At 34.1% G+C, this 21,433-nt stretch overlaps 1 protein-coding gene and 1 non-coding gene across 3 annotated transcripts; one reads left to right on the top strand and one right to left on the bottom strand.

Moving 5' to 3' along the window:
• Positions 1-972: 972 nt before the first annotated feature.
• TRNAI-UAU (transfer RNA isoleucine (anticodon UAU)) lies at positions 973-1,046 on the bottom strand. Its single transcript has one exon. It is a non-coding gene; the product is annotated as a tRNA-Ile (tRNA).
• A 3,566-nt stretch (positions 1,047-4,612) lies between these two features.
• Positions 4,613-13,169, top strand: LOC110778986 (methylesterase 17). Of its 2 annotated transcripts, XM_056834731.1 has the most exons (4): positions 4,613-4,914; positions 5,252-5,392; positions 11,039-11,173; positions 12,564-13,169. In XM_056834731.1, exons 1-4 carry the CDS (start codon positions 4,666-4,668, stop codon positions 12,840-12,842), a joined length of 804 nt encoding a protein of 267 aa, XP_056690709.1. In that variant the 5' UTR covers positions 4,613-4,665; the 3' UTR covers positions 12,843-13,169. The 2 variants fall into 2 exon arrangements, with proteins under 2 accessions (XP_056690709.1, XP_056690710.1); XM_056834732.1 differs by lacking the exon at positions 11,039-11,173.
• The last annotated feature ends 8,264 nt before the right edge of the window (positions 13,170-21,433 follow it).

Here is a 21,433-nt window from a genome sequence, read left to right as displayed (position 1 = left end):
TCTCTTCTCTGCGGTCTTTTGCCCTTGTTGCTTCTCATTAAAGAAGAAGTTTTGCATGATGGTCATGGCCGCAGTGAGCTCTTCCCTAGTTGGAATCGGAGGTCCTGCGTTTGTGGCGGTCGTAGCTCTGCTTGGCTGTGACCTCGCCACCGATTGAGGGTGCTCCTCTTCGTCAGATTCCGAATCTGACCGCACTATCATATCGTCATCATTGTTGTTGATAACATCATTAACCATTTTGCAGAAAGAGGTGGTTAATGTCTTTCAAAGGCTTTGAAGTGTTCTTCCCCACAGACGGCGCCAAATTGTTCCGGTGTTGTAAAGATGGAAACAATGGGCTTCGAATGAAGGCCCTTTCGTATGTGTTGAAGATCTTGCTTGCTTGAATGAGTCGAGTCCGAATTCACCTGCACAAGAGCAAAGTCACTAGCCTCGGAGGTGTTTCCGAGGAAAGCCCCTCCGATGCCTAAGTAAGAACGATGCTCGGATTCTAGAGAAAAGTTCTCTAGAAGAGTAGTCTTAAGGCGATAAATTGGACGTACCTTGAGGTGTGAGCCTTGGTGGCCTATTTATAGTGTTTGCATAATAAAAGCCCATATGTCATTTATTGTTATTGGGCCTTGGGCCTTAATGGATGGCTGAATAGCCATAGTGGTAGGTTTGATGCTGTTGTTTAGAGCCATTGGGCTTTGGACTTAGTGGCCCAATTGAATATCAATTGGGAGCCCAAACAATGTGAATAGTGTAAAAAGTCAAAACGGTACGAGTATTAAGAGACAGAGGGAGTACAACTTACATAGTGTTAAGTAGTTTATTTTCATATAACCATGTAGATCGAGTGAGGAGAGGAATGTCGCGATGATCAATTACAAAGATTGTAATAAAGGAAGTTATATGCTCCGTATATAATGTTAATATAAGTGTAACAGTACAACAACAAAAATTGATACAATATGCAAAACAATATTTAGATGGTCTAGGCGAGGCTCGAACTCGCGACCTTCGGCTCATAAGACCAACGCTCTAACCAACTGAGCTACAAGACCACTTGATTACAGAATTAAAATTTCAAAATCATATCGCATTGACATACATTTAATTTTGTTTTGATAATTTAAATGTAGTACTTTCAAACATAAACGTTGAGAGACATGTGTCCTCATTTACCTAATTTTTTTTGAAAAACTATTTCTTAGGCTCTTACATTATGTTGTTTGCCGTTATTTTAATGTTTAACGATAATACTCCTTCCGTTCTCAAATATTAGTATTGTTTTTCAACTCGTTTCAACTCAATATTTAAACGTAAATATTTCCAATAGAAAAATATAAACACTTGATATTGTCAAAGTACACATTAAGACGAACAAAATAAGATCTCATATAAATATGTTTTAAAATACGTATTGGAAAGAAATTAGAAGGTTCTCCGTCAAGATTCCAAAATAGATTAATATTCGAAAAAAAAATAAGAAAAAAGGGCATTGGTCAGTATTTCATCTTCCCGATTCATACTTTGACATGAAATAAATTTCATGCACCACCCAGTCCCCATCATTCCATCAATTCTCAAATATTTTCATTCTATCCTACTACTTAAGTACTTCATACTTCTTCTGTTCATAAATACTCGCAACGTTTGGTTATTTTACACTATTCACATATTCCATTTTGACTATTGTTGGTGATTTATAGGTCAATAAAACATAGTTATGTAGGATCTTATTAGATTCGTCTCAATACGTATTTTCAAAATATCAACTTTTTATAATTTTTGCTTGAAGAGAATTTAAAATATTGACAATCTAAATTGTGCATTGGCATGCGTGAAAGTTATAAACGTTGCGAGTATTTATAAAGGGAAGAAGTACAATTTGAATTAAGTTTTAGAACCCAATTTTTTGCTCTGGCCTTCAATTATAAATGAAATTGAATTTTTAACTCTATTGCCTTAATCAATTGAGAAATTACTCCGTATCATTTACTCCAACCCATATCGTAGTACATAACAAAGGGGGAGAAAACCCAACCATCAACGTTTTGGGGTTTTGTGAGTTTCTAAAAATATTCGATCTTAATTAATTTATTACTTACTTTTATCGCATTTCAATTGAGTGAAATTAATTTTCTATTCCCTCTGTCCCTTAGACTGCGTTCTTTTCACCTGATTTCCACTTATTTTTCCTGAACTTATCTTATCTGAATTTATCTGAACTTAACTGAACTTATCTGAACTTATCTGAACTTATTAAAACTTATCAAAACTTATTTTAGTTATAAATTGTACTTGGCCAACCCTTATTTTTCGTGAACTTATCTTATCTGAACTTATCTGAACTTAACTGAACTTATCTGAACTTATTTTTCCTGAAATAAGTGGAAATAAGGTGAACAGAACAGGGCCTTAATATTCAAACCGGTGCGAAGTTTAAGACATTTGAGTTGACTTATTAATTTAATTGGCGTTAGCTGATAGTGGATTTATTTTTTTTAATATAGTTAGTGGGTAATTGCAAGGGGTGGGGAGTGGTGAGTGGGGAATGTGAATTTTCAAATGATTTTTTGTAAGGAGTAGTGGTGTAGGTGTGTTAGTAGGTAAGGTGATAAATAGTATAATATTGGAAAAGATTTCTATTTATAGAAGCGGTGCAAATATTATGAGATGGTCCGAAAAGGAAAGCGATGCGAGTATTAAGGGACGGATGGAGTATATACAGGCCCGGCCCTGGGGCAGGGCATAAGGGGCCGTCGCCCTGGGCCCAGGGGAAAAAGCCCATTGCCACTTAAGCTAATCAAAGAATGGGTTCAATAAAAATTAAATGCTAATTTGTTTATACTTTGGCAATGCAGCACAGTGGTTTCATGCGTGGGATTCTAATAAATTCACCCGTGATCGAACCTACCAACCTTAATTTTGTTTGGATTTTTTTTTCTTCCATTTTTGTTATTTCTATTTACTAACTATGCAAATTAAATATATTCTATTACCCATTGGAATCCAAATGAACACTACAAAATAGAGGCATGTACAATCCCTTGTTTTCTTCTTCTTTTGTTAATCTAATCACACTCCTTGTTTTAATTTGGAGTTTAGAAAATTAACTAAATTTTAGTTTATTGTACTTCAAATTATTATCGACTTGCTAAATGGTCGTTACTACGTCATTATCATTTTCAATTTTAAGTTTCGTTATCCTTTAATTATTCAAAATATTTCTTTCATCTAATTTTGAGATTTAAAGAGGTCAAGTTATTGTAGACTTTGTCTTATCTTACCTTGATGATTAATATTTGAAATATTAGAACATAATTCATGTTTAATGGCACAAGTTCGAAAGTTTTCAAGCCTTCATATTTTATAATAGAGTTAATTTTTCGTGGCTATTTTAATTAGAATAGAATAGTATTAAGTCTTAAGAAGTGAAATGCCTATTATTTACATACATTTTTCATTAAGAAAGTACATCACATTGATGAGAATTTTTTTTGTCCACATACCTTTATAGGGGCCTAAATTTTTTTATTTCGCCCATAGGCCACAAAAAAGTCAGGACCGGCCCTGAGTATATATTATTAAAACTCAATGACAAACATTATTATAAAACCACATGTCACTATTACTTGGCAAGTGACGTGGCACCAAGTCACTTCTACACATTGATAAACAATTTTTATTCAAAAAAATTGAAGAAATGCTTATCCATACCTGAACTCACGATCTCACACTTTGTAAAGTATAAATGCTTATCCATATATGCACCCACGATCATCACTAAAATGACACAACTTATGATAATAAACACTTGTAAATAAGAATTTGTGTTATCATTAACAATCATTTACTTTATCTCCATTCCTTTTAAAAACAATATCAATCATTGTTTTTCTTACACACTCTATCCGTTTCTTAATATCTAACCAGGAAAACTAATACTCCGTAGGAATCAACACATAAATAAAGTCAAAACAACTCTATGAGATTATGAGTACTCCGTATCTTGTTTATGTAAATTCTAGAGCACCCACTATATCAATTCAACGTATTTAATGGCGGCAAAGTAGGACAAAGGACAATTAAGCATTTAAGCACACGTTATAATTACCAGAATTGAGGTGTCACCCTTTTTTCTTTAACTAGTTTTGAACGGGCAGTTTTACATATAAGGATTATTTAACCGTTTTCTAAAGTTCTAATTTTATCAAGGGTTTGTTATTTTAGTGGAAATACATGATTTAAATAGATGTAGAATTTGAAAGTTGAAATATTATATAAATAAATTTAATAGTAAATGCATATCGAGTATTAAAAGAGGAAGATGAGGTGAAAATGTTGATGAATAAATGTACTCCGTATTAAATAGTGAATTGATATTGAATGACAATATTAAAGTGGAAGAGACTTTGGAGTTGTAAAAATAATAACAAAAGGGAAATTGAAAAAACTAAATTGATTGATGAAAGAAGAAGATGTCACGTGGCATCTAATAAGCTATGTTTATGCTTTTTAAAAACTAGGTATAGATTTACGTTTTTTTTTAATCGCGACTAAGCCAGCATTAGTTTACGTTTTTAATTGGCAACATACCTCATATCTGTACATCAATATATATACTAACACCTTTGTATTAATCCAAGTTTTATTTCTTTACACAAAAACGGTGCGAAGATGGGAGATGGGTGTGAAAATATTAGAGCGCCCTCAACTGCACACTTTGTGCTAGTTCATGGCGCTTGCCATGGAGGGTGGAGCTGGTACAAAATCCGGTGCCTACTCGAAGGTGCCGGGCAGATTGTTAGCTGCCCGGACCTCAGCAGCTCGGGTACTGACCCCTTAGATGCTAATACTATCTTTACTTTCCAACACTATAATAAGCCCCTCGATTATATTTTATCCACCCTGCCACCCGGTCAAAAGGTTAGTAAAGCTTACTCCGTATATCAATTATTAAATTTCGTCGATATTAATAAGGTTTTGACTTAATAGTCAAGAATATGAATATGAATATGAATATGAATATGTATACGACAGACGTCATGTTGGAAACCCTCCACACATTCGTGCTTCATATTACATACGGATCGGAGTATATGATACGAAGTAAATGTCATATACGGAGTAATTAAACACGGTTGATATACATTTATTAACAACATTTTACGAGCAATGATATATTAACAATATATGTAGTACCGAGTAAAATTAATACTTTATGGTTTAAATCGTTTAATTCATTGTAATTTTGTTGGACTAGGTAATTTTGGTAGGGCATAGTGCAGGAGGACACAGTGTTACAGAGGCCATCCAAAATTTCCCAGACAAAATACAAGTTGCGGTATTTGTTGGCGCTACCATGCTCCGTAATGGGTTCCAGACTGAACAAGATAGAATAGATGTAAGTTTCCTCTTGTTTTCCTATGAAATATCACTTACGAAGTATTTATTTTGTTTTGTTATATCTAGAGTATTCAGTTTTGTTTGTTACTTCATTTAGTATTTATTTAACCAATCTCACGCATTTGAGATTTTAGAACGTTGATTATACTTGATATGTCCACCGTAGATCTTCACATAAGAAAGTCAACAAATTTCTTTTAGAAAAAGCTTCACATATAACGGACATCACAAATTTGGTAACAAAATCAATCAAAAGTGCAGCTTACATAAATAGTTAAATACCCATTCACAAATTAATATAAATAAAAAAAATTCCAAATATGATTTTTTATTTTTTAAAGTATTCCAAACAAAGGTTGTAGCATTTAGAAAAGTGGGAGGAAATAATGAACTTCAATATCCACACTGCACCACCACGCATTACAGTCTCCAACGAGATCACCAAAACTAATAATATAATCTTTCTACAAAAAGAAAAGGCTATAAAAAGATTAAATTAGCGGAGTTGAATTATTTCCAACAACAAAGTTATATATTTTTGTAAAAAAAATACAAGTAATTCATTCAGAAAAAAAGTCGGTGGAATTGAAATATTTTAAAATTAATTAATTACATTTCTCTATTCAAAATAGAACATTGTTGCTAGAATCGTTATCCGGATCATACGATCGTATACAAATTTAGTAAAATGATTCATATTGCAAGCAAACTTGCAAAGTTGGTAGTCGCAACAAGATCATATAGGATTAGTCGATCCTACTTTTCACTTACATAACACATAACTTTATTCTTATCTGATCTATCTCATCATTACAAAGCTATTTGGACTTTTATACATCAACATTATGTGAGCAAAACTATGTATTTAACATTCATATTGCTTGAAGATGTGTATTTAGTCTTGTAGTAACATTTTTTATTAAGTCCTTTTTCAACAACATACTCAGTAGTCTATTCATATTACATGCCTGAAATAAATTAAAAAAACCATATTATAATTTTATTTCTTTATTTAAGAAGCCAATCTACTTACATGTTTCAAAAATATATTGTGCAATATGCCACAACTTTTTATATAGTTCCTAGAGAGAAATAAATAAATTACAGACGAGATAGACCAAAGAATCTATACTAATATATTAAAAGGCGTTTTGGAAAACGTCTATGTGTCACGTAGTACTCTTCCCTTCGCGCCACATCATTCACTCACCAAGTGGTATGTCATGTCATGGATAACAAAAAATCAATACAATGAGGTTCGAACTCTAGACCTCATGTCTGAACGATAATTCTCATTACCATCTTAACCAACCACCAATTGTGGTTTATATCTTCATATTAATTTATAAATAAATGTTAACAATAAGTCTAAACCAACTAAATTTTTAATTATTTGATTTTTTATTTTCTAAGGAATATTTTGAAAAAAAAAATTAAATAATTAGAACAACTATGAAGAAACATGATGTCATGAATCTCATAAGCATCAACTATAGAAATACCTTGCATGGCTGCTTATATCTAATTTGGTGTTATTAATTTGAAGCACTTAGTTACACTAGAAAACAAATTATACTATTGTATGATGATCTAATTGAAAAATTATTTGGCATGATAAATGACATAGTGTGTCTGTGTTGTTGACAAACTTAATTGATGTTTTTCACTTCAAGGTATACATGCATTTCGTCAAATATTGAGCTTAGGAAAAATCTAAAATTTTAACTATTCAATGTAGCGATCGGGGCATCGCCCGGGCCACACACTAATTATAGTATAAAAACATGTAGAAAATGGTTACAATATGATAGAAAAATACTATTGTTTAGAAATTTAGTCAACGACACAAAATCATCATATAAACAAAGAAAATAGAAAAGTTCATTCAATAAAATGAACACTAATTTATAAATACTCTACTCAATGTACCGCGCATAATCAATATATTATGGAAATTCACATCTTAAAAAATAATTAACACATAAAGATAAATATGATCAATTAGTACCAAAAAAGTATTTCTTTCATAAAAATACTTAATCGTTTCTGTACCCGAATTATTAGTTAGTTAAACATGGTAAAAAAGTCACTTATCAAAGGCTATAAAATGCGCTATTTTATTAATATTTTGACTTTTATCTAAGGAATATTTACTTACATCGTTAAAAAATGTTATTTATCAACGTACTACGTATATAACCTTGATTTATTAATTTCATAACTTCTCCTTAATTAAATTTTACTATTTACATTATGTAGAGTAATATTATATAATCTAATAACGTATTGTTTTATTAGCTTTTTAATTTATAGAAATCCCGTGCATTATAGCACGAGCAAAAACTAGTGATCTCTATTATATAAGAGAACTCTTAAGGTCATTTTAGTAAATGGTATTTTGGTTTCCCCCTATAAAATAGATTATATTATCCTTAATAAGTTCATAATTTAGTTTAATTAATTCAAAACTTTATTGTAATAATTTCAAAAACTGATTATTTAATGTTATATTACAAAAATGAAATTTCAATGCATGTAACAACCAAAAGTTAATAACAATTTAATTATATTTCATCCCTTCAATCTTGCATTTTTTTAATTAAAAAGTTAAAGTTAGTCTTACTCTTAAGGAATATGGGCTAAGGTGGTAATTGACAACGATAAATAAACACATAGGTAGTAATTGACTATTACAAGCTATGTAGTAATTTGCAAAGTCATTAAAGACCTTGGCAATAATTCACAAATTTTTGTACTCTTAATAGGGCTGAGCACGGATCGGTTTTCCGTATTCGAATATTCCGAAATTTGATATCAGTATCTGATCCGAAAATTTCGGATATCCGATATTCCAATATCCAATTTTTTCGGATCGGGTAATACGGATATCAAATATCCGAAATGCTCTTGTCCATTGTCTTCCTGCTCAGATTTAAAGTTATTTGAAATAAAAAAATTTAATAAACAAGCCAAATTGAAGGATTATTTCATCTCCATTAATCTTAACAACACAATTGTCACAACAACCAAACTGCTGCACAAAAATATTTAGACAAACTCCAAAAAGTATGCATAGAAGCCATATAGGCAGTAGCTTTCCCAGCGGATAACAACAATACATATGTGCGACTGTGCGGTGGTCTTTGGCCGAGAACAAGTGGCCGCCCTGTGAAGTGCAAGGAACAAGAGTGGTTGCCTGGTTGGTCACCGGTGAGAGGTAAGTTTCGCCGGCGAGAGATGAGAGATCGAGAAGAGAGCCTAGAAGAGAGAGAAAGTGAGAGTAGTGCGGCGTGAGGCCACTTTGAGTTTAGGGTAAATGTTTATTTTGTTTGACCCTAAAAGAGTAAAAGCTGAGTAATAAAACTAAAAATATAAGATATTTCGGATTATGGGACCGATATCCGATATTTGATAATTTTTAGGATATCGGATATCCAATTTTAAAAAAAATCAATATCCGTATAGGTATCCGATATCCGATTATTTCATCACCCACCACACTCCAGTTCCTTTGGAAAAAAGCTGGCGGCACACCATCCGGTCCCGAAGACTTCATTGTTTTGGAGCTGAATGCAACCTTCTTTATCTCCTCCTTGGAAAATGGTACGTTGAGAGTCGAATAGTGGGGATCCCCCATCATTGGGACAACCTCCGTCCATTTAGGCATGTCTTCTTCTGAGGCAGTTGGTGTACCTGCAAAAAGTTTAGTAAAAAGGTCAAAGAATTCCTGCTTAATATATTTTTCCTCAGTAAGCCAGTCACCATTGCTCCCTTTGATTGCCCTTATCTCATTTCTGCAACATCTGGACTTAACACTCTTATAGTAGAGCGTTGTTGGTTGGTCAACTAACTCATCCCATCTAGATTTTTCCCGTTGTCTCTAATTAAGCCATTCAGATGCCAACTGTTCATTCAAGACTTTCCTGATTCTTACTTCATCACCTAGCTCCTGGTTGACTAAGTCTTTATGAACTTTTTCTTGCCCGACTTCAAAATTCTTCCAGTCTAGACTTGCACTCGCCTTGTGGTTGAAGCACCACGACTTCTCTTCACAGGTTATTTTTTCTAACCTTCTTTGGATTGAGAACAGTTTCGAGCTAGCTACATTCCTCCGCCACTCCTTCTCTATCATTTCCTTAATTTTACTAGCATTTAGACACCATGCTTCTAGTTTGTAGGGTCTTTTTTTCTTTTTTTGAGTTTGGGATAGGTTTGAAGGATAATAGGGAAGTGGACAGAGAGCGAAATTGGGAGGTTTATTTGGATGGAATTCGGTTAAGATTTCTTCCATGGATGATTAACATAAGATCTATCAAGTCTCTCTTGTGGGTTGGGCTGCGAGTCTGGAGCAAAGAGAGATGGCTGAATATGGAGCCCAAAATTTTTCCCCCAAGAAGTACCTGGCTTACCTTGTTATTGGGCTTGGGCTGGCACAGGGATGGATTCGAACTGGACCTCCACAAACTCGGTCAAGTGGATCAAAAATTCATTGTTTGGGCGAAAAGGGTCAAGGATTGGGTTTTGGTCAAACAGGATTCTATCACTTTCCACGAGAGTGACATCCGTGTTGTATAATGTGAATGACTCATCAGTGACTTCATAAAATTCTTCCGAGTTGTCATGGTTGTTGAGATTCTGGGCCATTTTTGTATTTGAATGGATGTGGGGATTTGGTTGGGGGGATAGTTGTCTGGTTTGGAATAGAAAAATGAAGGGGGGGGACCAATGGTCTTTACTTAAATATGGTAGTAATGAAGGTTTAATTAATAAGGTAGGTAGAACGGTTGGGAAAGATGTACTCATTGGGTAAGGGGATAGGTTCAACTTATATTTAGTGCAGTGTACTTGAGTACAAAAAGAGTCAAACACGCCGCCTTACATCAGCGTACAACACGAGTGGTTTGAAATTTCACCAAAAGTTACCCTTTTTACCCCCACCATCAGACAGAATAGAAGCAGAATAAGAGGTAGTATTGGCCTTTTTGGAGTGGAAAAATTCCACTTTTCTGCATGGGAGATTGGGGAAGTTAATGTTCCCCAGTATGGATTTATTGCCAATTCGGGCACCCTCCTTGGGAATTGGATGAACGCTCCTTGGTAGGAGGCAGAGGTGATTGGGATGAGGTTATTTGTGTCATTGTAGTTCGAGTAGAAGAACACAAAATCCCTACCTGATTTTCCAACTTTCCTTGCAATAATCGGTGAGTTTGTGTTCCAGTGGCATTGTTGAATTTGGTTTTCGGAGAAACGTCTCCTATCCTTAAATCCGCCTATGACTGTTGATCGGTATTTGTCTTCATCAATTGCTTGATCTCAAATTAAGTGTTTTATGCAAGCTTAGACCTTGTCGCTAATATGTGGTCATTGTTGTAGAGAAAGAAGGGGTATTACACTAACTGAGTGAGCTCTAAGTGAACTTAGAGAGAGAAGCTCTCATTTTAGAGAGAGGGAATAGGCCGAAAATCAGTTGTGTTTAATAGTTAAATTTATATGTTTATACAAGCACCTTGAGGCGAAAAACGCAAAACAATAAACAAGTAAAAACCACAATCTTTTACGTTTATTTTAGTCAATTTGATATCACATTAATTTATACTTCGTAAATAGTTTTTGTTACATATATTTTATACTTATGATATCGTAGGGAGCGCCTGATTTGTCTAAATTTGGGGAAGTATATGACTATACTTATGATCAAGGACGTGACAATCCTCCAACCAGTGTCATTTTCAAGAAAACAGTTCAGCGTGAGATTTTGTACCAAATGAGTCCTTTAGAGGTAAACCATTAAAGTTATTTGCAAACAATTTTATACTCCGTTTCGAAATAACAATGATAGTTTACCTTTTCACGCTTGTCAATGTAAATGTTTGGACATTAATATCTCGAATTTTGTATTTGTAAAAATTATAAAAAGTTGATATGTCGAAAGTGCATATCGAGATGAATCAAACAAGACCCCATACGACTATATTTTTCTTTGCCCATAAAGTACAAATGATAATCAAATTGAAATTTGTAAATAGTGACAAAGGTCAAAGTGTCCATATTTTTTCGAAACGGAATAAGTATATCGAATGCACACAACATGTTTAGTCATCCTAATTTATGAATCACATGAAAGTCTTATACTTCATGTAAATGGCAGTATTTAATTATGTATTTACAGAGCGACGAAATCTATACTATTTCTGTTTCATAATGATCTTTGCAGTTACTCTATGCACAAATATTAAGACAAAATAGTATAAGTGTGTACAATTGTGGATGAATATAATAAAAATATGGATAAAATAACATAGATATGTAAAAAGGTGGATGAAGTGTAAGAACACTACAAAATTATGCATCAATTAGAGATGGATTTTGAGACGGATACAACAAAAGTCTCAAAATAGAGACGGATTACTAATTTTCGTCTCTAAATTAAAATTGAGATGAAGTTGTATAGGGAGTTTCAAAAATTCCGTCTCAAATTTGTAATGAATTTGCAAGAATTCCGTCTCAAATTGTTTTGAGACGCTCTCTATAGAGACGTCTTATTTTCGTCTCAAATCCGTCTCTAAGCATCATTTTGAGACGGATCTGGACTATATAGAGACGAAATTCCTCGTCTCTATAAAATGATTATTTTGTAGTGGAAAAAGTTGAATAAAGTAAGAGAAATTGATTGGAAAGTTGTAATTACTGTGAGGTAAGAGGGATAAGATAATAAAATTTTATGTCCAAAAATAGTATAAAGCACAATGTAAAAAACATTGTAAAACGAAGTGTATAAATATCATTTTGAAAGGGAGGTAGTAATAGACTAATAGTGCACAAGATTTACTGAAAAAATGAATTATGAATTCGAAGGTGGAGCATTAGATTACCAGGGCTCAATACAAGAAAACGCGTAATTTCCAACTGAATTTACCCACCGGCCACCACACATAAAATAGATAGTAAAGTTGATATTATCGACCGCATATACAACAGACGTTAAAATATTAAAAATACCGACCGCATTTAAGCGGTCGACCACATTTAAGCAGTCAGTATTTTAGCATGCGCTTAAGCGGTCGGTATTTTACCGACTGTATTTCGAACATTAGCGGCCGTTTTTCACGGACGGTAATGTCGCCTTTTTTTGCAGTGGCTAACTTTAGTTTGTGAAAAATATGGGACAGGATTGCACATTGGCATCAATGCTTCTAAGAACATGTCCAGTTAGAGCTCTAAGTGGAGCCGTATTTCCCGAAGGTAAGGATTCTGATATGGTGCCACGTGTTTACATCAAGACGTTACATGACAATGTCCTATCAGTTGCGCAGCAGGATGTGATGATCAAGAGATGGCCACCGTCTGATGTTTATAGTATTGATAGTGATCATTGCCCCATGTTTTCCAACCCCTCTCATCTATTTGGCTTACTTCTCAAGGTTGCTGCTAAAATTAGAAATAATTAGCTTAAAGACCATCATCAGCGGAAGAAATAATTAACATGACAACGGTCTGATCGATTCTCAACCCTTGTAACTTGCGGCAACTTTTGTGTAAGACCGCCTTATTGGAAAGATCACTTTGATTGTTTAACTAATTGGTTTTATTGGTTAACTAATTAGTTTTAGTGTTTAACTAATTATTTTCATTGTTTAACTAATTTGTTTCAGTGCTTAACTAATTAGTTCAAGTGTTTGACTAATTGATTTTATTGCTTAACTTATATGACATCAAGGTGGTCTTTTCTGTAAGACCGTCTTATATAAAAATTTGTATGTAACTTGTAAGAGGAATCCCCGGTTTGTTCTTCCTATTGAGGAACTTCATTTTACCTAATTAAAAAAATGGTTACTATTAAAATGATTACTTGCATTTATAAAGTTATCAAAGTATTGTCCTTATTCTTCATCACGAGTACTCTTATGTATGATTAATTTACTTTATGATGATAGATATATAATGTTGGATTTCGTTCTTCATCTCTCACTCGTACTACAATTTTAATGTTCTCGTTTTTCACAGGATTTTTAGGTATTCCTTAAAATACACCACTTTTATATATATTATCTTATGAAAATTTTATTTTAAATTACTCCCTCCGTCCCAGATTAGTTATTACACTTTCCTTTTTCATCCGTCCAAGATTAGTTGTTACACTTCTAAATTAGGAATAACCCCACAATTATTATATTGTCTCTCTCTTCCCACTAATTTTATTTTTGTCCTCACACCTTCTCTCATTCAATTAAAAAAAATACTCTACTCACTCCTATCACATCTACTTTTTCAATAAAATAACAATTGATAACCACACTACTAATTATCGCATTAAACTATGTGCCGAAGAGAATGTAACAACTATTCTGGGACGGAAGGAGTACTACCTTAATGTTCCAATTTTTTTTATTTACTACCACTTATAATTTTCTCATTTTAAAATTGAGATATCTCTTTCGTTTCTTAATCACTTTAAGTGATTCAAAACCCATTATTCTCATTTATGTGTAAGGATTCCATAGAGATTTTGCTTTTAACATTTTATAAAAGGTAAACAGAATTAAATATTATTAGTAACGTTTTAAAATAAGACAAATTTTGATTTACCACCTATAAAAATCAAAAAATTGTTTTTTACCACCTACTCCGTATAAAATTAAAATTTGTATTTTACCACCTAAAAATATATTAAAACTTGTGTTTTACCACCTGAAAACGAAAAAATAGATGAAACCTTTATATATGACTACGTAATTCTATTTCCCTCCAACCTTTTACACTCCCTATGTGATTTTCTTTAACACTTTTACCTTTCTATCTTTACTTTAATTTTTTTTTTGTCAATTTTGTGAGTTAATGGTGGTGAAAAATTAAAATTCATGGAAAATAAGGAAACGGGAAAGAGAGAAGAGTCAAGTACATGAAATCGTAGAAAAAGAGAACATAATAGAAATATTACCATTATTGTGGCGCCCCACCTAACATTTTAATATATTTTTCAATTTTCAGGTGGCAAAAACAAGTTTCAAACTTTTTTTAGGTGGTAAAATACAAGTTCTAGTTTTTTAGGTGGTAAAAAATAATTTTTTGATTTTTTTAGATGGTACTCCCTCCGTCCTTAATACTCGCACCGGTTTGACTGGTGCGGAGTTTAAGACATTTGAATTGACTTATTAATTTAATCGGTGTTTGTTGATAGTGGGGTATTTTTTTAATATAATTAGTGAGAGATGTGTAAGGGGTGGGGACAGTGTCGGGGCTACGATTACGACGCGACAATGGGGCCCTGTGCAATTTCTCAAAATTGGGCCCTCGATTTATTACTTTAATCGAATATCCGTTTTTTATTAAACAAAAACCTTCACTTGATTATAAAAATTTGTTGAAATGATAAACTTAAAAAAAATACCCTAATGAAAATTCAACAGTTAATTAAGAAAAATATTGGCAAAAGTTAATGAAAATTCGCATAATTTAATTAAATTTTGGTAAAATTAAATCGAACATATAATGAAATTTGATAGAGAAACAACGTATAATATTATCAATTTCATGGTAATATATAATATCTAGCATTGAAAAAAATATTTGATAAGCAACTTAAGGATGTAAGGTTTTTCGGTAATTGGATGAGAACTGGAGAAAGATGGATTAATGTAACAAAATTGGTGGTTATCAATTCTCATTGTACATGGGAATCTTCATATTAAAAATAATTGGAAAAATAAAAAGGCAAGGAGTCAAACTATGAAAGTACAACTAGGGTCATAATTAATTAATTACTCCGTAAAAAAGGAAAGAGAGTAAGGAGTCAAATTATGCTAGCCGTCATATTGCTGAAATCAAAATTCAATTTCCAGAGTAAGGGGGGATTCGAACGCGACTACTCGCCACAATTTCATGTAGCCTTATCCAATACTCCAATATAGTATTTTGGTATATTTAGGAAGCTAATTACACTAAATATAACATTTAAATTTGGGGCCCTGTTCCGTCGCTCACCCCGCGCCGCCCCAGAACCGGCCCTGGGTGGGGAGTAGTGAGTGAGGGGTGTTGATTTTTAAATGATTTTTTATAGGGAATAGGGGTGTAGGTGGGGTAGTAGGTAAGTGTGAAAAATAATATAATATTGGTAAAGTTTTCCATTTATAGAAGCGGTGCAAGTATTAAGGGACGGCCCGAAAAGAAAAGCGGTGCAAGTATTAAGGGACGGAGGGAGTAAAAAACAATTTGTCCTTTGAAATATTTACTCCCTCCGTCCCAAATTAGTTGTTACATCACTTTCCTTTTTTGTCCGTCTCAGATTAGTTGTTACACTTCTAAATTAGGAATGACCCCACAATTATTATATTGTCTCTCTCTTCCCACTAATTTTTTTTGTCCCCACACCCTCTCTCATTCAATTAAAAAATACCCCACTAATTCCTATCACATCTACTTTTTCAATAAAATAACAATTGATAACCAAACAACCACTTATCACCTAAAACTTTGTGCAAATGTAAGTGTAACAACTAATCTGGGATGGAGGGAGTATTATTTATCAAACGAATTGTTTTGAAATGTCGTTCTCAATGAAATCTCTATATAAAAAGAAAAATAATTAACTTTGAATCGCTTTAAACGATTAAGAAATGAAAGTGGTCCTAATTTTATAATGAGAAAACTATAAAGTGGTAGTAAATAATTGTGTTTTAGAAGTTTAAGTTAGTAATTTAAAATAAAAATTTCATAAGGTAGTAAATACAAAAGTGGTGTATTTTTAAGGTAGTAAATACTAATTTTTTTTTTCACACTCAACATAACAAAAGCATTCATCAGCAGTGCTAATTAGGGATGTCAGTGGGGCGGGTTTCGCGGGAGACCCGCCTCGCATCCGCCCCAAGTAGGCGGGGATGGAGGTAGATTTGGCGGGTGATGGGGCGGGGACGGGTATAAAATTTGTACCCGCCATGGGTGATGGGGCGGGTGTGGATTTTGTGTTGAACCCGCCCCATCCCCGCCCGCTCCGCCCCATCCCCACTCGCCCCGCCCCATCCCCACTCGCCCCGCTTTATACCCGCCATGGGTGATGGGGTGAGTTTGGATTTATTCGCATCTTTAGGTGATAATATAAATTTAGGTGAGATTTTTATGTTTTTTGTTTGGATTTTTTTTTGTTATGACGAGTATTTTTTTCGATTATATAGGTTACTTTAGTCATAAGGTATTTTTTTCTATAGTTAACTTTAATTACTCCGTATATATGGCAAATGTTTGCTAAATAAGAAAAATTAGGCGGGTATTAGCGCGGGTATGAAGCGGGGATAAGACGGGGATGGATACCCAGTTGGGTGGCGGGGCGGGGATGGATTTTAGCTTACAACCGTTGGGGCGGGGATGGGGATGAATTTTGTACCCGCCATGGGTGATGGGGCGGGGATGGGGATGAAAATTTTAGGTGGGGATGGGGATGGAGGGACCTACATCCGCATCCGCCCCGCCCCATTGACATCCCTAGTGCTAATTAGTGCAGTTATCAAAAAGCTCTATTAATTGTATCAAATAACAACACTTTATTTTATATTGCTGTTAAAAGAAGAAATTTTAATTTCCACCTTATAATAATATTTTCTTTAAACGCTGTGATTAATAGCTAGTAATCCTAACACATATAAAGGCTTGAACATGAGTTACTATTCATGTAACAATTAAATGACTATACTGCCCTTTATTCTCCTTAGTTTTACATGGTTTGCCCTTCTCTTCATATCATGCCACGCCTTCTGCCCATCCTCTATTATCCCACCCGATTCTGTTATGCCTTCCTCTTCCATCACCTAAATTGCTCGGGTTTCTTCGCCCTTCTTCCTCTTCTACAAGCCTTCTCTGGTTTCTTCGCCCACTCTCCCCATCTCTTATGGCACTGCTTCTTCTTTTTCTGGTTTCTTAACCTTGCCCCTCTCCTCTTCTCTTCCATGTCATTACCTTCATCTACTGTTCTTAATCGTCGTTCCAAGGTGTTTCAATAATACCTTTGATGCTTCTAGAAACTGGCTCTTGCAATTATGGTAAGTCTGCTATTCAATTTTTTTTTACTATGTTTTAATTTGTGGTATTGGATGATGTTAATTCAGGGTTTGTTTGTTTTCTCCATCTCGAATTTTGGGTTTTCTTTGTTTCATAATCGCAGTCCACATTCGCTCGGATTGATTATCGACTCTTTTATTTTGTGTTTATACTATGCTTTCAGTCGCAGATCTTGATGATCGTTCTGTGTGTTCATATGAATTTCTGGGTTTTTGTGCTCTTGGTTCAATAATTTGAATTTTTAGGTTTTTTGGTTCTTGGTTCAACGACTTCGTTTAAAAAAAATAAGTTATTTCCTGATTTTTTAAAAATTTGCATACATTTCCAGGACCCTAAACAAATTGACAGTGGCCAAGAAATTATGGACAAAATTGGTAATATTACAAATTTTCATGCCAAATACCACCTAAATGTATAACTTCCCCATACCATATTAGCTTAATGTTAGGGTTAGTAGCTTGTCACTTTGGCAACTAGTTTAGCCATATGATGTGGACGTAGAAGAAATATTTAATTAGTAATTAATGTGAAGTAATCTTTTATTAAATAATTGTGGTTGCTTGTAGAGATCTCACTTTGATAATTATTGTCTCTTGTTATATTTACAGAAAAATTATACTCCGTAATATATTTTTACGTCTATTTCGATGGTAATTAGTTGAATCGAGGGTTATAGAAATTGTGTTTGATGGCCCTTTTTTGAGTTGGTTGTTTGGTCAAAGCAGAAATCTAGGAAAATTTCCAAAATCATTATATATAATGGCATACTCTCAATTAAAACACTAAATTATACTCCCATTTTGCTGTTTTTTCTTTACTAAATGTGATTAATCCTGTCAATCTTGTTAATCATATGCGTGTGTTACGTTCTTTTATTGGGGTTGTAACAATTTCTATGTAAAGGTCTTACGTAACGGGGTGTGGAATGAAGAAGATGCAGCAATGTTGGTTCCTGGTGACATTATTAGTATCAAATTAGGGGACATAGTTCTAGCAGATGCTCGTCTAATGGACGAGGATGCTCTAAAGATCGATCAGGTAGGCTTATTAACAATATATCCCCCTTCCATGATGAAGTTTCAGTTAACTTAACTTTCTCATCTGTTTCTTTTGCACTAATTGTCTCTAAACATGCTGCTTGCATCCTTTTGCATATGATGTCAATATGAGAGAAGTTAATTAACTTCTGCAGTTGTTTAATTCAGAGAAATTCTTGCAGAGTATTCAGGCGATGTACTTGGAGTATTATCTACGATTCTATATGGCGTAGTGGTCATTTTCGGAAGAAGGTAGCTCCAAGCCTTCAAACTTCTAACTGTATTCTGTCATCTTATTAACATGTGTTGTTTCCTTTAAGGAAGTCAATTGGTAATATCCTCCTATTTGACTGAAATGTTGACATCGTTATAAAATTCTTCTTTGTAATATGAATTTTAGATCAGTGGCCCAGAGGCTTTAAAACTTGGAGCCACAGATGTTTTGTTGGAACTCTTGCATGCCTTATTGTAGCTTGTAGGCGTAGAGCAGACTTAATAAGCCAATGCTGAAGAGGTGGCTTTTGATATGTGCTCAATAGAATAAGAGTATAAACTGAAGGAAATAATGCCCCTGGTCCAAGTATGCATTCTATGTTAAGTCTAATAAATGCGGTTCAGTATTAATTAACAAGTTAATAATTCAGTGAGATCAAGTGAGCTGAATGCCTAGCTAGAGGCCGCTTCAGTTCAAGTGAAATTAATGATATTAATCCACAACTTACTCTTGACTGAACCCGTAGGGTCACACAAATAGTACGTAAACGGATCAAGTTTTTAATGGCATTAAATACTCTATCTATGGATATTCGGAATCGACGGATCTTGGTTTCAATGGGAGCTGAGATCGTCACAAGCAAGAAATGAATACTCCGGAAACGATGATATTGCCGGAAACGGAAATATGGATCGTATCGGAAATATAAATATTATCCAAGTCGTAGATGTTGCCGGAAACGGAAACATGGTACGTATCGGAAAATATTATCGGAAATGGAAATATTGCCGGAATCGGAAATATTGCCGGAAACGGAAATATTGTCAGAATCGGAAATATTATCGGAATCGGAAAATAATTCCGGAAACGGAAATATTAAATATTTGTTCGAAACGGAAATTAATTCCGGAATCGGAAATATTAAATATTGTTCGTATCGGAAATGAATTCCGGAATCGGGAATTTAATCGGAAGCGTATCGTACGAATTAGCATCGGACGAGGCCCGCTAGACGAAGGCCCAGCATGAAGCCAGGCCATCGCCCAGCGAGCCGCACGCACCAACGCACGCCTCGACCAGGCCCAGCGCAAGGCCAGGCCCAGCCAAGGGCGCGGGCGCGCGACAGCACAACAGCGTGGGCTGTGCGCCTGACGTGGGCCGCAAGGCTTGCGCGGGTGCACGGCTTGTGCGATGCTTGTGCGGGAAATCCTAATCCTATTAGGATTTGTGCAAAGATTAAAATCCTAATCCTATTAGATTTGTTTTGTTATTTAGAGTCCTAATAAAGTTCTAACTAGCAAATCCACATCCTAGTAGGATTACAATTCCTTTTCCATACTCCTATAAATAGGTACCTAGGGTCACAATTTATGGGTACGAATGAAGTATTCAAAGGGTAAGTTTTTGAAATATAAATCATCCATACACTTGCAATAAGAGCCGAAAATCCTAAGCACCTTAAGGGCGATTCTAGTTGGTCTAACTTGAGGCGGATCCGGACGCACTGTGGACTATCTACGGAGGGACGACATTTGGAGTCCTAAAGACTTGTTCTTGTTCGGTTCGGGCGCAGCTAGGGAAGGCACGCTACAACACGTATGCATCTATTCTATGCTAAATGATTATGTGTAAATAATATGCTTTCCTTGCTTTATGGTTTTTCCGCATGATTTATGAATTGTCATATGTATCATAACCTAACAGTGGTATCACGAGCCTCTTATTATTTTCATAATCTAAATTGCATAAACATGGTTAAATATTACAAATTTGCAAGAATTAAAAGGGGTGATTAATTTTCGTAATTGTTAATTAATTGCAAATTGCGTTTATTTAATTATACGTACGCAGTTCTTCGGCAGTTTCTTCGTTACTCATCCAAATCGAGTGATTTTTGTGTCAATTCCGCATGTAAAAGGCATTCTAAAATTTTGACAAAAAAATATTTTTCGGCCGAACCCAGAATTCTCAAATTCGAAGCCTAACTATGACTTTTTGGAGGTTTTAGTTTTCCAATGCAAAATTTCGTAAATTTAAGATGTTAAATTAAATATTTGCGATTCTTGTTGATAAATCTTGAATTTTTGATTGACCTACTGTATATGTTTAACAAGTTTGAATGCCTAGCCTTGTTAATTATGCAATCTAATTTGTAATTATGATTAATTTGTTGAAAATTGGAATAATTTAGAATTAATTTGATTTTCATAATTAGTTATAATTTAATTAGATACCTATGATTAAAAACCACCATAAAAATTGTAAATTTATGTTAAATTTTAAATTTTATGACCTAGACTTGAATCCAGTTAATCGAAAATCAATAAATTAATAAATTTTCGATTTTTCGCCCTAAAATTATGAAATTAATATGATTTATTAATTTGTCATTAATTTTGAAAATAAATTTTTAATTTTTATGCGATTCGCTCATATAACTTGCACGCACAAAGCAATGGACGCTACGTGTTACCCTTTGAAGGAAATAATGCCCTTGGTCCAAGTATGCATTCTATGTTAAGTCTAATAAATGCGGTTCAGTATTAATTAACAAGTTAATAATTCAGTGAGATCAAGTGAGCTGAATGCCTAGCTAGAGGCCGCTTCAGTTCAAGTGGAATTAATGATATTAATCCACAGCTTACTCTTGACTGAACCCGTAGGGTCACACAAATAGTACGTAAACGGATCAAGTATTTAATGGCATTAAATACTCCATCTATGAATATTCGGAACCGAC

The sequence above is a fragment of the Spinacia oleracea genome, chromosome 1 (assembly GCF_020520425.1).
Source record: "Spinacia oleracea cultivar Varoflay chromosome 1, BTI_SOV_V1, whole genome shotgun sequence".
Taxonomy (NCBI): domain Eukaryota; kingdom Viridiplantae; phylum Streptophyta; class Magnoliopsida; order Caryophyllales; family Amaranthaceae; genus Spinacia; species Spinacia oleracea.
The sequence above is the reverse complement of the archived record's forward strand: the minus strand, read 5'-3'. Positions and strand labels throughout refer to the sequence as shown.